This window comes from Camelus dromedarius, chromosome 18 (genome assembly GCF_036321535.1).
Source record: "Camelus dromedarius isolate mCamDro1 chromosome 18, mCamDro1.pat, whole genome shotgun sequence".
Taxonomy (NCBI): Eukaryota; Metazoa; Chordata; class Mammalia; order Artiodactyla; family Camelidae; genus Camelus; species Camelus dromedarius.
In genome coordinates this window covers 4,278,387-4,300,803 of record NC_087453.1, presented here as the reverse complement: position 1 = coordinate 4,300,803, position 22,417 = coordinate 4,278,387, and the positions used below count along the sequence as shown (strand labels likewise).

Genomic DNA, 22,417 nt, shown 5'->3' with positions numbered 1-22,417 from the left:
CCATCTACCTCTTCCCACCACTGCCCAGGGGGTCTCCGCCCAGGGAGCTTAAGAAAATGCCAGTCAATGCCTGGGAGGTCCCGCCGTGGACCCCAGAATCACTGCCATCCTTGTCACCTGACTACTCCCAACGTGTGCACCTGGAGTCATCTCCTCCTCCAGGGAGGCTTCCAAGAACCCCACCAGATGCCCCTCCCCAGGCTCCCACAGCATCCCAGCTCCTGTATCAGCCTGGCCCTGCTGTGAGCACCCCAGCGCCCAGTGGCTGCTCTGCACCTGCCCACAGTCTGTGTCTTAACTCACCCTGTTCCCTAATTCAGGGAGTGGCCCTAACACCTTTCCAGGTGCAAACGGCAGACCCACAGGGCTGCTCCTGACAGCTCCTTCTCTCGTCCCCCTCCTTTCCTCGATACTGCCTTCCCTTTCTGAAAGCTTCCTTGAGGAGAGCTGGCCCAGCCTGCCCATGGCTTCCCCATCTAGACCTGGGGTCTGCAAACGCTTTCCCTGAGGGACCAGAGAGTGAAGTATTTTCTGTGTTATGGGCCAGACAGTCTGTCACACCACTAACAAGGCTGCTGCAGGGCAAACGCGCCACAGAGGACACCACGGGGATGGGCGGGGCTGAGTCAATAAAATCTGATTTGCAGAGCAGGCAGCCAGCTCCTGGCCTACACCTGCGAGACTCCCGGCCTGCCTTCAACTCGACTCTGAGCCATGGTCCGTGCCGCTGAAGTGGCTAGGTTGTTGCCACGGTCGTTCCCATTACGCGGTGTTTTCTAGCTACTCTGGGAGCAGCAGCGGACGGGGAAGTGAAGTCTCGGGGCCACAGGGTTTACCTGCATGGGAACCTGACCCTCTGATGAGGGTCATGGGGAAATGAACTCCCAGGGGGGGTCACCCTGAAAAGGGGCCACAGCAGGCCAGCCAGGCCAGGGTGGGTCCAGCTGCAAGCAGACAGCGGCTGTGTTTGGGCCTCTCTGGGAGGTCACGGGGCCCCGACACTCCACAGACATGCCCTGTCTGGCAGGAGCCCCCAGGGGAGCTACCACACTTACTTCAGGCCTAACAGGCCTCTGTGTTTACCCAGCCAGGCACCCCCGGGGGCCTGTGCAGGTAGCTGGGTAGATGGCAGGGGTGGGGGACTTTTAGCCTCAGATGTTCAAGGATCAGAGCCCGCATCCTCACCTCCACCTGACAAAGTCCAGAGGCTGCCCTCAGGGCTGTCCTCCCCCACCTGTGGTAGCAGGGCTCCCTCACACCAGAAACAGCACTGAGTCCACCCTCCCCGTGACCACACGGGGCGGGATGGAGAAAGGCTAGCTCCCACCCATTCTACAGACGTGAACACTAAGGCTCAGTGGGGGCAAGATGTCCCAGCCTGGAGCACATGCTCTCGGCCTGGTGTCTTCTCGTTTGTCCCAGCATCAGAGGGAGGACAAAACGGGCTTTGAGCTCTTCAAACTGTCACTGAGAAGCTGTGTGGCCCCAGGCAAATGTTGCCACCTCTCTGAGCCCCAGTTTCTCTTCTGTGAGTTGGGGTTCCCTGGCTGCTGAAGGGGGAAATCACTGAGTGCAGGTGCTGGCAGTGCAGCGGGTGGCACTGTCACCAGGCAACAGCGACAGTAAATAAACACACAGGTGAGTCCTGCAGCAGAAGCTGCGGATTCCTTCAGAGCTTCAAGTGCCCTCCAGACACACTCTGGGCCTCAGGTATTGGGGCACCCAGAGTCCCCATCAGAGGGATCAGAGTGGATGCCCTGGCAACCTGGTGACGCACTGAGGCCTGATGGAAGCCGAAATGCCCCAACCTGCTGGGACAGGCCTGCCAGACCAACTTGGCTCAGCCCCACGGACTCTGGGTACCGCCACCAGCCCTAGGCGTCCCCCAGTGCCGGGAGGCCATGCCCGCTGCCTCCTTGTCCTGTCCCTCCTACCAGCATCCGGCAAACACGGACTCAGAGATGTGTGCCCTCCCACAGTCCTGGGGCTGCCCAAGTGCCCCCTTGTCCCTGGATTCCCAGCTGCTTCTGTCCAGATTGTCAAATGACACGTGGAAGGCGTGGGGATGGAAACCATTTAGTGATGGACTCTGCACCCACCTTGGGCCATTGGCCAGAGAACCCTTAGCAGCAGGGTAGGGTAGGCCCTGAAGGCGCAGGGGAACGAGGGGTGCACAGTGCTCAGATGTGAAGGAAGGCGAGCGAGCTCTCCACCAAGAGCTGCTTGAGGGGATATTTCTGGTTTTCCAGAACGGCCAACAAAGTCCACAATTCTAACACATCCGAGAGCAGTTTTCTAGGTGACAGCGAGGACAGGGCAGTATACGTCCTCCTCAGCCTCCCTGCACCCACCCCCCCGCACCCCACCCCCATTTCTTCCTTTAGAGCTCGGCCTCAGGGGCTCACCCTGACTGTCCCGGGTAAACCTGGCACCCTGGATTCCCAGTGGCCGCCCGTTCAGTCCTCAGAGCACCCGCTGCTCCTGTGTGTCTAGACCCAGCCTGCCAGGCAGCAACCCCACAGGACTTGCTCACAGCCATCTCCCCCCAGGGCCTGGGAGGGTTCCAGACACGTGGAGGGTGCTCAGCAGATACCTGTCTGGTGAATGGATGGACGGATGGACGGACGGACAGGTGGAGAGTTGAGGGAGCAGAAGTGCTCGCAGTCCCAGCCAGCAGTGCCCAGGCCCCAAGCGCTGGCCTTTTTTACACGATGACCGGGGTCCGCAGCCCCACCGCACAGACTAGGGACTGGTCTGCGGCCTTCCTTCCATCGGGGTCGCTGCCTGGACCTAGAACCCTCCCTCACTGCACCCCTGCCACAGACTGTCTCCCAGGTCCCATAAGCACCCGACCCAGACACCGCGGGCATTCGGTGGGGGCATCCACGGCTCCTGGAAGCTCCAGGTGTGGACGGGAGGGGCAGGCGCTCACCGAGGACAGCGCGTCTTCCCTCCTCCTGGCCTGGCTGTGCCGGCTGATGAAGGAGCGGGCGGACAGCTTGTAGTGGCTCAGCAGACAGGTGATCACCACCACCATGACCATCACCACCACCACGATGATGGTGATCTCAACGAACTCCAGCTCCGCTGCAAGACCAAGGGGACATGTGAGGCCTTGGGGCCGGCCCTTCCCAGCGCCCCCATCCCCGACACACAGACACCCCAACGCCCCTACACACAGCCAGCACGCCTACACCCCTGCACACATACACATACCCAACACAGACACCCCACCGCCCCTACACACAGCCAGCACGCCTACACCCCTGCACACATACACATACCCAACACAGACACCCCACCGCCCCTACACACACCCAGCACGCCTACACCCCCGCACACACACCAGCACAAGTAGACACAGATAACACACCGCGCACCCCTGCAAACACACACCTATCACACGCACAGGACGCACAGTGAAAAGGCCTCAGAAAAACCACGTTCTGGGCGGCCACGGATGCTGCAATTCTCATTTCTTTTCTTTTTTTTTTTTTTTTGGTTTTGTTTTGTTTTTTTCCCCTAGAAGGTGGAAAAACCCTCAAGTGCTGGAAAAGGAAGGTTATTTTGATCCTGCGAGCGCCGGGGTGGTTTCTGCTGACTCGAGCGGGTCTGCGTTGGGCGGCTGGGCAGCTGGCCATGCCTGGTGCCAGCAGGGCCCCCAGCAACGGTGCCTGTCCCGCCGGGGACCTGGGCAGGGACACGACAGAGGGGACACAGCCAGGAGCGCTGGGTCTGGAGCTCCGCCAGCTGCCCCCAGCCCGAGGCCGCCCACTGACGGATGAGCCTGGGGAAGGTGCCTCCCCAGACCCCGGGGGGTTGGCAGGAAGACAGCTCCCCGACCCCAGCAAATGACACGCCATTAGCTCAGGGCTCCCCAGGGACACAGGTTCAAGCTCAGGGCGGCTGACTCAGCTCTTCCTCCTCCCAGACAGACACACGGAAGCTGGAGGAGTGGGGGCGGCCGCAGGTGGGGACTCAAAAGCCCGGTGGGAAAAGGATGCATCCGGGGCGGACATTCCTGTCTGTACAGGAACAGAAGCCCCTCCACACACAGCCCACCCCCCACATCCTCTCTGAAGCCCAGGACACCCACTTCTCACCCACGTTAAGCTTTTGCCCAACTGTGCCAGTCTGCCTGATGCCGTCAGTGAGTCACGTGAGTCTGCCCCCAGGGGACATGTGGCAATGTCTGGGGACATCAGTGGCTGTCACAACTCAGGGTGCTCCTGGAATCTCAAGGGTGGGGACTAGGGTGCAGCTTAACAGCCTACAGTGCACAGGACAACACCCGACAAAGACCGCGCCAGGGTCCATGATCCCTACTCAGGGCTGAACGTACAGAGAGTGTTCTTTTTCATCCCACCTAACAGTGAGGAGACCGAGGTCCGGAAGTCAAGTGACTCATGCAGCCCAAGGGCCCAACGCTGGGGGCTCCCGCACTGCATGTCTGCCTCTGCATTTGATCTGGAGCCTGGGCCTGGCTCTGGCCCCTGGGGGAACTGCATCCCCATCTTCCTGGGTGGGGCAGGAGGGAGGATGGACTGGCCAGGGACCTTGGTGAGACCTTCCTGAGCCTGGAGAAGGCTGGGCTCTGCCTGGCTGGAAATTGGATAAGTCTCAAACCTTGTGAAGGAGGAGTCATTTACCCACCAAGAGGGCGGCAGGGCCTGGGTTGAGCAAAGGCTGGGCCTCTGGCCTTGGACCCAGTAACTGTGGCTGCACCCTCTGCCTCTCCAGACAGGCTGGTCCAGGGCCTAGGCAGCCCGGCCTGGCTCTGCAGGACCCAGGGCCTGTCCGTCAGGGCCTGGGATAAAGCTGCCCATTCAGAGGACACACAGGCCTGCTTTGTGCAACACCCACGCCCCCTCAGAGGGGACTGCAACCCAGCCCCCAGCCTCATCCACTCTTCACCCCAGCCGGGACCATGGGTGGGCACCCCTCTGTCCCTCCCCTGTGTCTCCAGGGGCCCCACCCATGCCAGGCCTGGAGGAAGGGAGGTCTGAGGCTGCCTCTGCCCCCGTCCTGGGCCCTGGCAGCCTGCAGGGCCCTGGCCAGGCCCAGGGGCTGTGAACAAACCCCATAGCCCCCCTGACCCGCAAAAGGCAGGGGGACCTGATTTCTGGGGGCTGGGGTTCAGCATGAGGTGATTTCACCCCCAGAAAGGAACCCAGGGCTTCTGGAAGCACTGTGACCATCCTGGTTCCTGGGCCACAACCCCATGTAGACAGACGTGAAGGAAGCGAGGGAAAACTCTCAGAAAAAGAGAAACGACGACTCATTTCTAGGCTCTAATCTGGAAGTCAGAGGCCTGGGGTCTCGGCCAGAGGAGGAGGGAGACTCCACGGCAGCGCAGGGGCTGGCACAGCGGCTCCATGAGGACCCCCAGGCCAGCTCTGGGCCTCTGACTCACCTGAGTCCATCCCAGTTTCCCCATGGAAAAGGAGGGGGCGGTGTGGGGACGATGTCCCCAGCACTGAGGGAGTGAGTGGGGCTACCCAGCACCCTGGCTACTGCAAAACAAGAACAGCCTGAACCCACAGGCCTGAAGAGAGAGGGCTGAGCAGGACCAAACTGGACATTCCAGGCTGTGCAAAGACAGGGAGGCACATCGTGGGGAGGGGTGGAGTGAGGCGTGCAGGAGAGGCCCTCCCGGGCAGCAGGCGGTTCACCCCCGCCCATAAGGCAGAGAACACCCTGGGCTGTGTGTTCTGGCCTTGGCCGTGGGGAGAGGGGGCTCTGGTCCAGCTGACAGCACCATAATGAACTTTCACACACAGGGTCCTCCTTCTGGGAGATGCTGCCTCCCGGGGACATTGAGCCCGCTTCTCTGGGAAGTGCATCATGAAAGCACCTGCTGGGAGAGGCGGCCAAATCGGGGCCTGAGGGCCCCTGCATCCACCGTCCCCAGCCCCACTCATTACACAGGCTTGTGCTGTCTGCCTGGACTCAAGCTCCACCTGGGTCCCCATTCTGCTTGACATCATCTGCCTGGCCCCAGTGGGCAGCCCAGGCTTCAGCATCCGTGCCCAACTCCTCACTCCTGCTCCCCCAGCAGGCATCACTAATCGAGCAGGAGTTCCTCCTCACCACAGGCATTGCTAGTTGAAACCCCAGTGGGCCAAACAGAACAGCTCCCAGGCAGGCCAGCCCAGTGCGGCCACACCTCCCCATCTCTCCAGAACCCAGAAATCTCGGTGAAGCTGCCTGGCCTTTAATACTAGCAAAACATTAAGAGTTTTAAAAGGACCAGGCAGGCCAAAGCCTGCAGGGCGAGTGGCTTCGGGACTTTAGTCCAAGAGAGGAGCCTGAGGTCCTCTCCAAGAGGTCCAATCCAAGAGGTCACCCAGCCGCTTATGATAGATGTGGAACTACATTGATCCTGCCTCTGTGTCCCCAATCTGACCCATCTGCCTTCACCTGGACATGAAGCTAAGCCTAGCATGGTGCTCGAAGGGATGGGTCTTACCGCTGCCCACTGCACCCGCCACCACCTCCGCTCAAGTCTCCTGTGACCACAGGACGCTCAGCAAAGCCTGGTCACAGACAAAGGGGGACAGAGCAAGAGAAGGTAGCAGGCTGGTCCAGGGCCCAAACTCTCCATCCTCATGGCGACTACTCACTGGGACTGTCAGGATTCTAAGACCTACAACACATGCACGACCCTGCTTTGAGCTGCCTCCTCCAAGCCTGTAGGTGCAAACCAACACCATGGCCATTCTGCAGATGTGCAGACTGAGGTGTAGGGAAAATCCGCTCTAGATCAAAGGGTGGGCCAGGTCCCGAACCCAGAGCCTCCCTGAGGGAGCAAGAAGGGGAAGGGGCCTGATCTCCTGCTAAATTCTCCCAGCTTTCCCGAAGTTTGCTGGGAACACATCTGAGGATGCTTGGTCCTGCCTCCCTGCACCTGTCAGCCCTAGCTGTGGGACCCCAGGCGCACGCAACCCCCATGGGCTCCGGTTACAAGCCGGGGGGGCTCAGAGCTCAGGACAGGGCAGGAGGCAGCGGGTGCTCCACCGTCACCATTGTCACAATCCCCAACACACCTTTGGGAACAACATGCACCCTCCCACAGGCTGATGTCCTGGGAATACTGGCCTCTGCCCCAGGGTCAGTCCAAAAAGGTCACCCAGGGTGGTGACTGGACTTCTGGGCACTGGTCCTGGCTGTGAGGACCTGGCTCCGAGAGCAGGAGCCTTTGGGAAAGAAACACCACGTTTCCCTCATTCTGTTCCGGGCGTGGAGTCTGCTGGCTGCAGAGAGGAGGGGAGGGCTGTGCCATTTTTCTTCGTAATTTTCCCCTTGGGGCGGGTGACGGATGCAGCAGGCTCTCTGGGGTGGCCAAGCCCATCCTCCACATGCAAAGTAAGGTCACTTTAATTTATCTGAGCATCCTTTCCTCTTGAGTAATTTCAAATGAACAGGTTTGCCCGCCTCATTGGAGCAGCCCGATCCTCCTTTCGTCTTCTCCTCCAGAGACAGACGCAGTCACTTTGAGATGTGTGCCCTGGTGTCCCTGACCCCTTCCTGGCTCGCCTGACACGAGAGAGGCAGCGTGGGCCAAGAGCCCCCTCAAGGCCAGGCACCGGCCGAATCCCTACGGGCAGTCTGTGAAGTAGATACTGACGTGAGCCCTGCCGCCAACTTTACAGATGGGGAAACTGAGGCTGGGAGAGGTGAGGTGACTGGCCAAAAGCCACACAGCCCAAGAGCCCAGACCCCCAGTCTTCAGGGCCAGGTTAGGTCCACTGCCCCACACCCATCGGTCCTGAGTACCGTGGCCTCAGAGTGCCAGGAACCAGTGTGGATTCAAGCCAGGTGGTCATGTGGAATGGGACTGACTGGCCTCCGGGACTGACTGGCCTCCAGGGCTGCCTGGATCATCACTTGCCATGTGGTCCACGAAGCCAGCATCATGGCCAGTGGTACCCACCTCCCCACCAGCACAGAGGAAAGTCACAGAACAGTTAGAAGGACCTCACGCCAGGCACTCAGGGCAGCTCTGGGCACCTCCCACGAAACTGCGTGAAGATATTCACAGCGGCCGCCTCCTCTGCTGCCCAGGACAGGACCTCCCCTCCCCTAACCCCCACCACAAGCCCTGAGGTGCAGCATCGGTCCCATCAGGCCAGGAGCTGAGTCAGAGAACAGTCCTGACTCCACCACCTCCAGGCCCGGGTTCTTTACCTCCTCCCGGATGTGGAGCCCCCGGCGGCTGGGAGAGCCAAGATGCACTCTCAGAATTCAGTTTTAAAATAAAATAAAATAAAAATTAAATTAAATTGTGGCTCCAAAAGGAAGCCAACTGGGGCAAAATAGTCATCAAACTCTTAACCAAATTGCAACATAGGAAGAAGACAGAGGATTACGTGCGTGACCCAGGGATATCATATTAAATAGGACCTGGCAGGTTTCAGTGCGATAGGATAACTGTGGTTTCTGCTGGTGACCGCATCGGCGGTGTTGCTGAGGCCCTGTGGTTTGGTGCCGTGTTCTTGTTCGGACGGTTAAGGTAAAGATGCGATTCTTTCGCATCTAAGTTTACGGTCCCCCGTCCTTCGTGATGGAGCCAAGCCCTGAACCAAGCATAGGAGTCTCGGTTCAAACCCCTGTCCGGCACTTCCCAGCTGTACATGGGGAGAGGGCGGGTGTAGGAGTCACAGACACGTGTGAAGAACGGGCCTGCCCGAGCAGGGGCGCTAAGTGGGCACGACTGCCTTTGGGTCTTGGGTTAACCTTCGGAGCGGCAGCCGGATGCTGGAGCTTTTCTCCCTCTCCTGGGCTGGAGAGCTGGGCCAGAGTCCACCCAGCACTGCCAGCCCACAGGAGGCCTCCAGACCAGACACCCCCTCCCCACCGCACCCCCTGCATCTGCTCCGGGGGGAGGGGCCGCCGGCGAGCTTCCTGGTTAACAAGCAGCCGTGCAGGCAGCCCTGTCTGGCCTCCCAGCCGCACACCGAGGAATTAGGAATTGGCACTGTCTGAAATTTATGAAAATCTAATCTCGTTAGGCCTGCCTGGATGAGACCGGGCCGGGGCAGGCCTCATTATCATTCCGCGGAGCCCCAGCCTGCCTGGAGTTTCTGCCACTTCATTTGCGGCCCCTCCTCCGCCACCCACCCCCACCGCATTTGAATAAGAACCCAGTTCCTTCTCCCCCTGGAATTTCAAAGAAAATTGAACCAGACGTCAAAGGGATAACTTTCTGATCGCACCTGGTGCCATTTCAAACACCCTCGATGGCACATTTATTTCTTAGGGTGAGACCATTTATAAGTTAAAAAAAAAAAAGGATCTTTCTTTCTCTTCAAGTTTGGGAGGTGGGCAGCAAATCTGGGCCAGTTTTCTCATTTTTAGAGACAGACTGCACTGCTTAGCCAGCGCCTTCTCGGTGCCAAGCGTGCAGCTGCGTGTCGGGCGCCCAGTACGCGAGACAGAACCGTGAGATACTGTCCACTGCTGTCCCGTGTAGGGGTGCGGGTGGGGGGCAGAACCAGTCCCAGGCTGACTAGCCAGGGGGTGCAGGAGGGCCCGGGGCTCCCCACATTGCTGCTCATGGCAGAATTTAGGGTACTCAGAACACAAAGTTGGCCCCCTGGATTTCTGGGTTCGAGTCCCAACTTTGCCAATTAACCTGTGATCATAGGTAAATCGCTAGTGTCCTTATCTGGGACAAAAAATAGCGGGGTGACCCAGTCCCCTCTTCACGTGGTTGTGGTAAGAACTAAATGAATTCATTGAGGGAAAAATCTAACCTCGTTAGGCCTGTGAGACACAGGACGACATCACTTCGCAGGCAGACCACCTGGGAAGCCTCCTGACGGGCACGAGAACTCCAGGCCCTGGGCCACACCTGTCCCCTCCCCACACACAGGCCTGGGCTGGGGCTGCCGAAGCCAGTGGCTGGAGAAGGCCCACCAAAGCGGGTCCCTCTGCCAGCGCTGTAGCTGAGGGATGCTGTAAACTGGGAGCATCTCCACAGGGCGAAATGTCAATCTCTCCAAACTTTCAAGTGAGAACCCTCGACCAGGCAAATCACTTGGGCATTTATCACCAAGTGCATTTCTCCTAGGGCTCTCTACCTTCAGCTCACTCTGCTCTAAGAGTTCTGTGTTCCACAAAAGGCCCAGGCACAGCCCTACCTCAGGGCCTTTGCACGTGCCCCTCCTGCTTAGAATGATGTTTACCCTACATCCATGTGCTTGTTCCCGCCTCACCTTCTGGTCTCTGTTCCAAGGTCACTTCCTCAGGAAGCATCCTTGAACATTCTGTCTCAAACAGTGCTTGTCCCAGTCCCCAGGACCCCGAGCTCCGTGCCTGTTTGACTGTTCTCTGTAGCACTAATCAGGGGCAATTTATGTGGCCTAACTGCTTATTTCCTCTCTCTCTCTCCTAGAAGGCCTGCGTCTTGTGACTCTTTGCTTATATTCTGTGTCCCCAACACGTTCCTCAGAGCAGGCACACAATAAATACATTGAATAAATGGTCACAGTGTTCTATGGACACAGCTGAGGGTCAGGAAGGCCCACTGCAGGTTTGCACAAAAAGGCAAAACCACTGGGAACCACTTAAACATCTCCGCAAGGGGCTGACACAGCCCACGGAGGCACAGCTGGCAGATCTGTGTGCACTGGCATGAAAGACGCCCAGAGGAGACAAAGAGGAGAAGCCACGAAATAGGACGAGCCCATTTGTGATTAAAAAAGAACAAAAGTGTGTATTTTAAAATCAAAGTGAATCTTACGATACGTCCATATGTCCATGAGTGACTGTGCGTCTGCACAGACCAGGGGCCAGGTGTGGTTACCCCAAGTGTGCCCTCCAGGGGACGCCCCTTCCTCGCCACACACTCCTGCATGCTCAGCACTGTTGAGCACGTGTAATTACATTTATAGTAAAAGAGAAAAATTAGGATGTAAGGCACACCTGTCAGTATCCAAAATAGGCAGCCGCTCCCCGAAATGGGGCTTCCCAGGTGTCTCCTGGGAGGTGCTGCTGTACCGGGCTGGCAGACTTCTGGTCAAGCCCCTCGGTGTGGGACAGAGGGCAGTGGAGCCCAGGCACGAGGTGGCCTCTGCGTGGCCCTGGGAGATTAGATGCTGTGCTGGGATCGCCCTTGGTGGGGCAGGGAGGGGACTGACTGCCCCTCCAGGTGGCCCTGGCCTCTCCTCCCCCCGGGAGGGGACATGCATGGGGCTGACACTCAGGCTGTCCTGTGAGACTGTGGCTCCCTGTCTCTCCTCAGCCTTGGCTGGACCGACGGCTGCTCCAGGGAGGAAGCTGTGTGTTGCCGTAGAGCAAATGGGACGACAGGAGACGGTCCACGCTCACACCATCCCCGCTGCTGAGCCACTTCTGGCCTTTCTCGCCCGGCTGACTCCCTCCCTCCCTCCCCTGCTGGGTTGCACCTGGGCACGTGTGTACATGCACACACATGAGCACACACTGCCCTGCTGGGCTTGGCTCTCCCCTCTGGGCTCCCAAGCACTCAGGCATCAGCCACTCAACTCTTACACACCTACCCCTTCTGGTGAGAGCATCTCAGGAAGCAAGTGCCGGGCTCAGCTCTGTACCCCCATCACCGCTGCCCCAGCCAGAGCTTAGCAGAGAAGGCGCCGCACTCGTCCATCCCAGTGGCGGTGGAAGCATCCAGAAGCCCAGGGGACACAGTGCATTAATGAGACAATGAATACAGGGCCAGGTTGGAAGGATCTTGATGATAAATCATTAACTCCACGTAGTTCCTCGTGTGTTGTGTCTCCTTGTAACTGGTAACATACCTCGTCCTGGTTACAGGCGAACTGCTTCCTTATACCCAAGTGGCAGAAGCGTGCAGGGCCTCACTCACGTCGGGGGCTTCGCCCCGCATGGGAGGGCATCCTTCGGGAGGTGGCCTCAGAGGGGGCCGCAGCTGGGTGACGGGCGGGCCCTGCGTCTGAAAGTGCGTGTGGGAATGGCTGGTAGAATAAACTCCAGGGAGAGCAGAGGCCTGTGTCATCATTGGAGAACCTCATGATTAAATGTTCCTTCAATAAGAAAAGACAAAGCCGTGCCTTTTATCTTTCTTGCTATTATCCAAATGGAAAGAGCTAATGGGATTTTTTTTCCCCTATTGTCACCGACATCGAACATCTTTAAACACCCACTGTCAGCAAAATATCAATCACCATTCGAGAGTTATTGGCAGAATGGAGTGAACTGGCGGTGAGAGGGCCGTCTCCGTCAATGGGCACGTTGGCGGTGCCCTGGGAAGTTATTTAAAATAAACCAAATGAGTTTTGATAATTGAGGAGAGGAGGTGTGGCTGGGAGGGTCTGTCTGTGGTGGTGGTGTCAATGGCCACAGTCATCTCGGAGGGCATCGTGCAGGACCTGTCAAAATCTAAAATGCACGCTCCCTTTCAACCCAGCGATTTTAATTTTCAGGACTGTATCCAACAGAAAAATTCACACAGAAGGACCAGAGAGCTTATATGTATAAGGATACCTCTGCAGAGTTTTTTGTGAACGTCAACAGCCAGAGACCATCTAAATCCCACTAGACAAACCCTGGTATAGCTCACTATGGAATATGAGGGGGCCACTAAAAAGATACATAAATGTACAGAAGGGTTTCTCAACCTTGGCACTACTGCCGTTCTGAGCTGGGTGATTCTCCGTGGTGGGGTCTGTGCACCACAGAATGGTTAGCAGCATCCGGGGCCTCTACCTACTAAATGCCAGTGGCACCATCACTGCCAAGTTGCAACCAAAAATGTCTCCAGACATGATAGCTCACTGTCTTCTGGGGGCAGACTCACCTCTGGCTGAGAACCGCTAGTCTATAGGTCTGATGATGGATGGATGTTTGCGATTATGGCTGAGCAGAAATAATGAAACCGGAGCAGGACACAGACTATGGACACATTTTTATAGCAAAAGTGAGGATGAAAATCAAATTGGCTACTTCTGGAAGGTGGAGTCTATCCTTTTTACTTTTTCTATTTCTATACTGTTTGCGTTTTTATAACCAGTATCGACAACTTTAACCAATCTTAATTAACATACCAGAGAGACGCAGCCGTGTGCGTGCTTGTGTGTGTGTGTTTCCAAACGTGGCTGACAACGCAACTCACACTTGCCCTCGCCACTCGGGAGTCACTGTGTGCTCCTTGGAAACCAGCAGATGTTTGTCTCAATTACCGATTTTCAAGAGCCTGGTGTTTCCCCACATAAGCTCGGAGGGCAGCGCCAGGAGAGGGGAAGTGAACGGGGCTCCGTTTCCAAGCCTTTTGGACAAAAAAGCTCAGCTCTGAATCGGGCCCACAATGCAGCCAGTATTGAACCACTTCTCAATAGCTCCTCCATCAATCCGGCCACGTGCTAGAGGGCCTCGGGGTCGGCCGAGACCAGCCCTGTCGGGAGGGGTCTTGGTGCTGGCCGGCTGTGCCACTTCCTTTAGGACCGCGAGGGGCCCAGCTCTTCTGGGGCTCTCACTCGGGCCAGAGGTGGGGAGGCGGACTGATAGCCAAGGTCAGATGTCAGGAGAGGCTGGAGAAAGTGTGAGGGCTGGACAAGCTCCCCTGTACTCTTGGGCTTTGAGGGATGAAGAGGAGTCCACCAAAGACTGCGCAGAAGGGCTCCTGATTGCCAGTCTGGTGCAGGCTGTGAGGAAGCCACAGGACAAGGAGATAGCATCCTGGCCGAGTGGCCAGACTAGCAGTGACAATAAGACACTGACCAAATAAGGCTGGGTCATGACACATACATCTGGGGGGAGTCACATCAGAGATCCTGGGTGATGTTTACAAAATTAACCACAAGTTATATGGGAAAGCTTAAAACTGCCAGAGAAAACCAGAGAGGGAAGTGGCTGCAGGGGCTGGGGCAGCTGGAAATGGGATCAGAAGCTGGCCACCAAGGACTGGCCGCCGGAGGAGGAGAGAGAGCATCTTGGGAAGGCGGATCTGTCTGGGCAAAGGCCCAGCACAAGGAAGCAGAGATTCTGCCCACAGGGCAGCCAGGACGCTGCCGGGCTGTGAGGATCCTGCAGACGATCAGGAGGCATGTAGCAGGGAGAGTCGGAGGCTGGGGGCCTGGGAGAGCCGGTGTGTTGACAAGTAGCCCTTGTGAATGACAAGCCGATTTTACGGGCCACCTGACACGTACTCATCCACCCCACACCATCTGCATGACTCGAGCTGGGTGCCCCTGGTGCCCTGAATCTCCAGACGAGGAAACTAGGCACAGAGGATGAAATAACTTCCTCAGGCCACATGTTTGGCCACGGGTGGAGATGGGGTTTGGATGCAGGCAGGCCAGCTCCAGAGGTCTCGCTAACCACCGGCCGACCTTGCTCTCTTGGTGTTGGCTGAATCAAATTCAGTTCCTGGGATCCAGAGGGTGCAGGGGAGCCTGTCCAGCCCTCACACCATCTCCAGCCTCTTCTGGTGTCTGACCTTGGCCATCAGTCCACCTGATGGTGGACTCGTGGTCCTGAGGAAGAGCCCTGGCCCAGGGTGAGGAATTCCTTGTTTATTTACAGGTTTGTGGGGAGAGGCTTTAGGAAATCAGGCTGGACACACTGACTGTCGGCCACTGAGTGGATGCCCTGGCCGGGCAGGGCCCAGGGCTGGGAGGCGCTCCATGGGGAGGGCGACGTCACCTCTGCAGCCCCCACCCCCAGCAGGCGGAAGCCCCAACATCTGTCTGCCTCGCTCTGAGGGCCGGGGAGTCTGGGTCTGTCTGGGAGCGCCTGTCTCCCATCTCTGATGGTCTGTGTATGTACGTCCCTCTCTCAGGCAGCCTTCCTGGGTGTCTCCCGAGTGTGTGACTGAGGTCTAAATCTGTCGTCTCTCCCTGACACTCTTCTGAGTCCCTTCCTCTTTCCCTGTCAGCTAACAGGGAAAACAAGTTCCCGGAGGGTAGTTCCAAGCCTCCCAGACGCCAGACGCCTCTCCCGGTCCCCACCCCACGGTCCCCACCCCATGGGCGAAGCTAGTCCAGCCCTTGGGAGCACTTCCTTTTGAACATCTTCCAGCAGTAGACAGTCCCAAACAATGGAAAGACTCAAGTTCTGTTCAGAGGGAAGCAGAAGCTGGTGACGGGGACTGCGATGGAGACACAGCAAAGCTCTGGCCCGGCTCCGGATTCGAGTCCAGACGCCGCCACTTCCTGTACGTGTGACCCTGGGCAGTTACTTGGCTTTGTTTCCCCACCGTAAAGCAAGGATCAGTAACAGTATCACCTCCCAGGGCTACTGAGGCTTCCCTGAGCTAGTAGATATGCACCAGCTCCCCCAACACTAGACAGCAAGTGCATAATAAATGGTGACCATCCTGGAAAAGCAGGGGCCCCGCCTAACCAGGCAGGAGGGATACGAGGGCACCCGCGCAGGTGTGTTAATGATCCAGCAGGGCTGATGCCGAGCAGGTAATTTCAACTTACAGGATCACAACTGTGTGGATAGAAGAAGAGAAAAAGGCAAGAGAGATGGAGACCAGGAAAGTCAGCGAGAGACAGACCCGCATGGGAGCCCAGGGTCCAGGCGCAGACACTAAAGCAGGTGGCCGGCTGGGCGTCTTCTTCCTGCCCTCGCAGCTGTCGGAGGCAGATCCAGCCACGAGGAGATGGGAGATTCTGCCCTACGCTGTGCTCCAGAGGGAACCCACCAGCCACATGGGGAGCCTGCGGGGTCTTCCCAGGCCAGGGCTGGGGGAGACTCACGGGTCCTCCCTCAAGAACAAAAGGTTTGCCTGTGTGTCCTCCCTCAACTCCTGGCTTCCTCCTTTGCACACTGACGCCCCTCTGCAGTCTACTTGGCACCCAGAAGCCAGAGTCATTTTTTAAAAACACCAAATGAATCTCTGACTCACGCTCAATCCAAACTCTACGAGGCCCGCTCAACCTGATTTCAGTACCTCTCACTTTCTATCAATGCTCACCCCACTCCATGCTGGCCTTTTTCCTGTTCCCACCCCAGGACCTTTGCACGTGCAGTTCTGGCCTGGGATATTTCATGTGACCACCTGGGGGAGGCCTCCCGGTCGCCCCATCCCACATACACTCACCTCTCCCAACACTGCATCTCCTCATGGCCTGTCCTGGCCCTGAGGGGCAATGCAGTGTATCTAGCAGAGCCTGGATCGTCCCACATTGTCCCACGGTTCCCTGTGCTTCTGCTTCTCTCTCTGCAAATGATAACCCCGCCTCACTGGCCTGCTTGGAGATTGTACAGTACCGAGAACGTGCCGGCATGTGGGTCAGCCCCATGTCAGAGTTCACTATGAGGAATAACTGTCTTCTTTATTAATTTGCCCGCCTATTTACTGCTGATTTCACCTCTCTAGCAAAAAAGCTCCATGTGAAGGCCCTTGTTGATCTTGTTCTTACTGAATCCCTGATGGTTAACACTGTGCTTGGCACAATATGCTGCTCTCAATTAATATTTGAAGAAGGAAGGAATTCACGTCCAAGGTCCACTCGCCAGAGGCCAGAGGATGGCTGGGTGCTGATGAAAAGTGGAAGGTCTTTCAAAAAACTAAATATGCAACTACCGTACGACCCAGCAATTACACTCCTGGGCATTCAGCCCAGAGAAATGAAAACTTATGTTCACACAAAAACCTGTTCATGAATGTTCACAGTGGCTTTCTCTGTAATAGCCCCAAACTGGAAGGAGCCCAGATGTACTTCAGCAGGTAGATGGTTAAACCCATGGGGCTACCTCTGTGGCACGGAAGATGGTGAAAACAAATAAACTGCTAATACACAAAATGACCTGGGTGGATCTTCCGAATCAGGCCAAGTGAAAAAAACAAAGCCAATCTCAAAAGGTTACCTACTGTATGATGCCACTTAGATAACATTCTCAAAACGACAAAATTACAGAGAGGAACAGATTACTGGTTGTCAGTGGTTCATCTGATAAAATTACACAGAACTAAGCAGGCACACACGTACGCACATGCATACACATTCACTCAAATGAGGGTGTGTGAACTGGGGAAATGAAATTAAGGCCAGTGGGTTGCACTGAACGTCGATTTCTGGCTGGGGTGCTGTACCATCGCTACGTAAGGTGTCACCTCTGGGGGCAGCCGGTGACGCGTAGAAGACCTCTCTCCGTATTATTTCTTACAACTGCATGTGAATCTATGATTAGCTCAAAATAAAAAGTTTACAAAGAAAAGTTAGGAGTATGGGGGGCCCCGTTCCTGAGGCAGAGGGCAAGGTCAGCTGCCTCAAGTCACCCCCGGGGCACGCACCGCCCAGGCCTGGTGCTGGGAGGGTGGCTGACTTCAGAGGGAGGATAAGAGCCGAAACAGAAGCCGCTTTCCCCCTCTCCCAGCCTCCCTCCGTCTCCCGCTCACAGCATCTGCCATCTGGCTGCTGCAGCCAGCCAAATGAAACCATCTCTCGGCTGTCATCTTTCAACTTGCAGGTCTGGCTCCCAGGTTTGAAGATTAAATTCTAAGCATGCCATTTAAAATTTAGAAACGAAGAAAGAAGATTTGAAGTAACCTCTAGGCATTGTCTACCCTCTAGCAAAGAGCAAAGCACCTCCCACCTCCTTCCCAAAGGGAGGCAGAGCAGCCTGGGTTCCCCAAAGCATCACTGTATCCCCTAGATCATCCAATATCCCCAGTACAACAGGTCAAAGCGCCACGTGTCCCCGAGGTGAAGCATCATTGGTGAGTGTCAGTGTATCGCCCATGATGAAGCGGAAGCTCTGCTGCTGCCAGTCACTACCTCGGGCACAGAGGAGTCAGGAGCTGCGGGGATCTTCCAATGACATGGGCATCTCAGAAGACACCTGAGTGTCCCCTCAAGCACCGCGCACCTGTCTTCTCAGGAAGTCTGAATGGAACCGGAGCTGATCTGTAACGAGTGCTGGTCCCTCGCACCTGGGGGTCCAGGCCAGCCCTGTGCTAGCTCAGGAGAAGCGAAGTCTGTCTCCATGGGGCTCGAGGGATCAACGCGGAGCTATAAATACACAAATTAGCACCAGCAGCTCAGCACTGATAGGAAGACAACATGAGAGGGTGATGGAAGGAGCACCTGGGAGGGAAGGCTCCTCGGATGGGGAGTCAGGGAAGCATCTCTGAGGAGGTGGCCTTCGAGCTGTGACCTGAAAGATGAGGAAAGCTGGGGAACGAACAGTCCCGGCTGAATGAACGGCCAGTGCAAATGCCCTGAGACAGGAACGTCTGTCACATTTAAGGGCAAGAAAGACCAGTGCCTCCGGGACATGGAGTGAGGGCACAGGGTGGAGTTAGCTGCTTTGGGGCCCGGCAAGCGTAAGCGGACTTTCTGGGGGTGTCTGTGTGCATGAAAGCAGAGGCAGCACAGAGCGTGTGAGCTTCTAAACAACCCCCTTTTCAAACAAGGCCGCACGTCAGGAGTGCAGTGGAGGCTTCCAGCGCCCTGGGCCCACGTCTGCTGCGTCCGGGGACCAAACGAACATCTTTCAGGGGTGGATTCAGGGACCTGCAGAATTGGTATTTCTTACACTCACCCTGCTGGGGATTAACCGAGCTCTACCAGGCTTCCACTCCTTTAGTGGGGGAACCACTTATTCAAATAAACTCTTACACTCAAGTCCCGGATGTAAAAGCAAATGCGGGGGCTTGACATCTAAACTAATTATGGTGAAAGGGAGAGAAAGGGGGTGGACAGCTGGGACTTTGGAAGTGATCGGGACTATGAATGAGGTTAGGCAACAAAACAAGCCCATGAGATGCTGTCTCTGGGGCAGGCAGCAGCTTGGAAACCCCCTGACATGGGTCAGATACAAAAAGGATGGACCAGAGAGGGGAAGAGAGTTGCCTGGAGTCACAGAGCACCTTGGGCAAAGCCTGGGTAGCTGGTGCTAGTCTCCTGACCCCTTGGATACTGGCTGCCCACACTGGCGAACCTGGTCAGGGTTGTCACACCACCCCAGGGGTTAAGGAAAGGCCAGGGCCCTGCCTGTCTTGTTGAGGTGGGTCTAGCACGTGGCATGGAGCTTGGCTCACGGTCGCACGCCCTGGGAAGCCTGGCTGGATGTGTAAATGGTAGGAATGACTTCTGTCCATCAGACCCACCAGCAGGGAGCGTTTCAGCTTAGCTGGGCTGTGCTAAGAGTTTTAAGTGCATTCTATCACCCACGCCTCCCGAACAGCCCCTGTGGGGAGTCCTGTCACCACCTAATTTGACAGATGAAGAGACTGCCAGCCTGCTGGCGCTTACATGGTGACCTCAAGGGCAGGCCCTTAGGGTTAAGGCAGTGGTTCTCACTGGGGATGACTGTGCCCACTGGGGACATCTGGCAACGCCTGCAGACACTGTGGTCCTCCCAACCGGAAGGGGGGCACTACCAGTATCTTGTGGGTAAAGGGGCCAGGGACGGACCCTAAACATCCTACAACACACAGAACGCCCCACAGGAACGGACTAGTCTGCAAATGCCACTAGTGCCGAGGTCACAGACACTCGGGATTAAATGAGACAACAGGTAGTATCTGACGCCCAGTGCCTGGGACATAAAACCTGCTGCACGAACATCAGTCAGGCAACCAGAGAGTCCTCATGAGGTCTCACCATGAAGACACCAGCAAGGACTCCGATCAGTCACACGCAGCTGGTTTACAGAGCAACAACATCCCACTCTCAAAACCTGATCTGAAAGCAAAGAAACTGGGCAAAGGCACCTGTTCACTCAGCACCTGGACTGCAAACTTCTGAAGGTTGGAGCTGCTGCTACTGCAGCTCCCTGACCACAGACGCGATGCACCTTGTGCACCCGGCACCCAGTAGGTGCTTCATAAATGCGTGAGAAGGGCGTAAACGAGAGAAAGTGAGGGAGAGCAGCCCCTGCACTGTTTACAGGTGCTCCTCCGCAGGAAGGAGAATGAAAACCAACCATGTAGGGGCCCAGATCAGTGAGAAAGGGGGTTTCTGGAACAGGGTGGCCATCTGTAGGAAAATTGGAGTCTACAGCAATTTTGTGCAAAGAGCAGTCAGTCACTCTCTGGGTGCCCTCTGACCCAAACACAGAAACTGTGAGCTCAGGGGCCTCTAAGAAACCAAGTGTCTTCATTCGATCTTTACAGAGAGCTGCATGTCCCAGGTAGCAGGGGGAGTAGCCTACGGATGCAAATTGGGGCCCTGTGAATGGCTGAGAAACTCTGCGTGGCTGTCTTCATCCCAGTTCTCCTGGACCTCAGAGCCCCCTCTCATCCTCCCCAGGTTCCACCACCGACAGGGATGAGGCTGGGTCCAGGCCCACAGGAAGGTGTGCTGTGATTGATTAGTAATGTCTGTCCCAGGTACCGGCAGGACAGACAAGAGATGTGTGTGTTTCTGACTTCTGGGGGTTGTGAGAAACACTGTCTCCCTGAGACCCGGCTGCCTGCCTGAGACACAGAGGGCACCCTGCACCCAGCATGGGCCTCTTTCCTGCCAGGGCAATGAGGGGCAGTGTGCAAGCCCCCCCGAGCCCCCCGTCCTCGACCCTACAATCTGCAGGTGAACATAAGAGAGAAGCTATTGGGTTTTCCTTCCCTGAGCTACAACGTTAAGGAGACTAAGGGACCTGCACCAGGGTGGTCCCAGCCACGAGAAGGGAAGGGGTCCTCCCAGACCTTTCACTTTTTAGAATAAGATTTTTACTCTGAGGCAATTCTAGATTCACATACTACAGAGAGAGCCCCAGACACCCTTCGTCCACGTCTCCCCAGTGGCGGCCTGCAAAACCGCGCCATCTGTGGCTCTCCCACGTGAGCCAGAAACTTCCGTACTTTTCGGTCAATCCAAGGGGACTGAAACCCGATCAGTCCCTCCTCCAGGTGCTTCAGCCAGCAGACCCCCCACGCCCCCACCTTCCCCTCCTCTTTCGGGGATTCCTGCCCCACATCTTCCCATCACTGGCTGGCTCTCATCCCTCAAGTCTCAGCCCATGTGTCAGCCCCTCTGAGAGACCTTCTCAGCTCCCGCCCAGAGCAACCACCCCAGGCACGGTCACATTTTGTTTCCTCCCTGGCATCACCAGCATCTGAAGCTACTGTCCGCTCCCCCACCAGAGGAAGCCAGGAAGGCCAGGCAGACGCTTCCCAGTCACCGCCATCCATCTCCAGCTCCCTCAGGGGCACACGGTCGGAGCTCAACTGTCTGATGAATGAACATACAATGTCCAACACCCCAGCCTCCCTCCCCACATGAACTGCACGTGCAGACACTTGGCTACGCTGAGCTGGGGGTTCCAGTACCTCAAAGGCTGCAGTTGGGAATGAATGCTTGAGCAGAGTCCATACAATCCGGGTCATTTCTGGACCCTGCCCCAGAGCCAGGAGACCCGCTCCACCACCACTTCGTCCCGTGACCATGGATAAGCTGTTTCTGAGCCTCAGTGTTCTCATCCATAAAATGGGGAACCGACACACATGTTCATCTACAAACCTAAGCACGGACTCCCCATTGACTGGAAGCCCAGGTCCTGGGTCTTCCTGGAGTGTTGGGGTACCAGCTGCCCACCCACAAGTCCAGCCTCCAACTGCCCCTCCTGACAAAGAGGTGCCAACAGTGGTGGGAACGCAGGGCTCCTTAGCCAAGAGCCCCCCCACTGAGAGAACCCACTGATGGGGTGACACACAGCCGCGCCGACTGGCTGGGACCCCCCACTCCTCCATTAGAAAAAGAAAAACCCTTGCAAAGTGCCTGCAAGAGTCAAGTGTTCCCAGTCGCCAGCAGAAACTAGCTCCTCCTGGAGGAAGGGAAGTTCAACTGACGAGCTATAAATACCCCTGCGGAGCTGCCGGGGAGCTGAGCTTTCTGGACGAGCAGGCCGCGCTGAAAGGGAAGGCGGCCCACCAGATTTGTTTCGAATTATGAAAATAGATGTTGTCTCTCCGCCACATCTGTTTTGCCTGACAAATGAGCAGCAATTCGCCTCCTAAATAAGGCAGCATACCAAGGCCGTCCTGAAACGCCAGTGTCTCCAACTCTTCATAAAAGAAAAGGAAAAAAAAAAAAAGAAAAAAAAGCCAGGCCTCCCAGATTTGAGACTTAAACAAGAGACTTTTTTCAATCTCATCTCTCAAACTGCAGACTCTTGGGGCGTTTGTGCCACACACATCCTTAAACTCAGCTTTCAAAGCTCACATCTCCCTGTACGAAGCAGAACTGCTTGTATTAGAGGGAACGGGGTTCCCTGCTGTTCTTGAAAAAGAAAAAGAAGACCAGAGACATATGATCAAGTATAAAAAAAATGCAAAAAAAAAGTCCCCCCCAACTCAAGCCAAGAGTGCATTTCTGACGTGCTGAAAAAGGCCAGTTTTTGGAGGGAACATCAGTACTGGTGACACTCATTTCTCTCTGCCACGCTGGCTTGGTGACTGGGTTAATATAATCATTTTCCTTTAATTACTCCAAGACAGACCCAATTACAGTGCAGACGTGTC

General features: G+C 56.3%; 1 protein-coding gene across 2 annotated transcripts in view; it reads right to left on the bottom strand.

The window, feature by feature from the left end:
* Positions 1–22,417, bottom strand: part of PMEPA1 (prostate transmembrane protein, androgen induced 1) — a 52,743-nt gene that overhangs the window by 3,044 nt on the left and 27,282 nt on the right. For both annotated transcript variants that reach the window (XM_010991596.3, XM_031433568.2), the window contains exon 2: positions 2,933–3,087. In XM_010991596.3, the coding sequence (XP_010989898.1) occupies positions 2,933–3,043 (111 nt within the window). In that variant the 5' untranslated portion in view covers positions 3,044–3,087. The remainder of the gene's footprint in view (positions 1–2,932; positions 3,088–22,417) is intronic.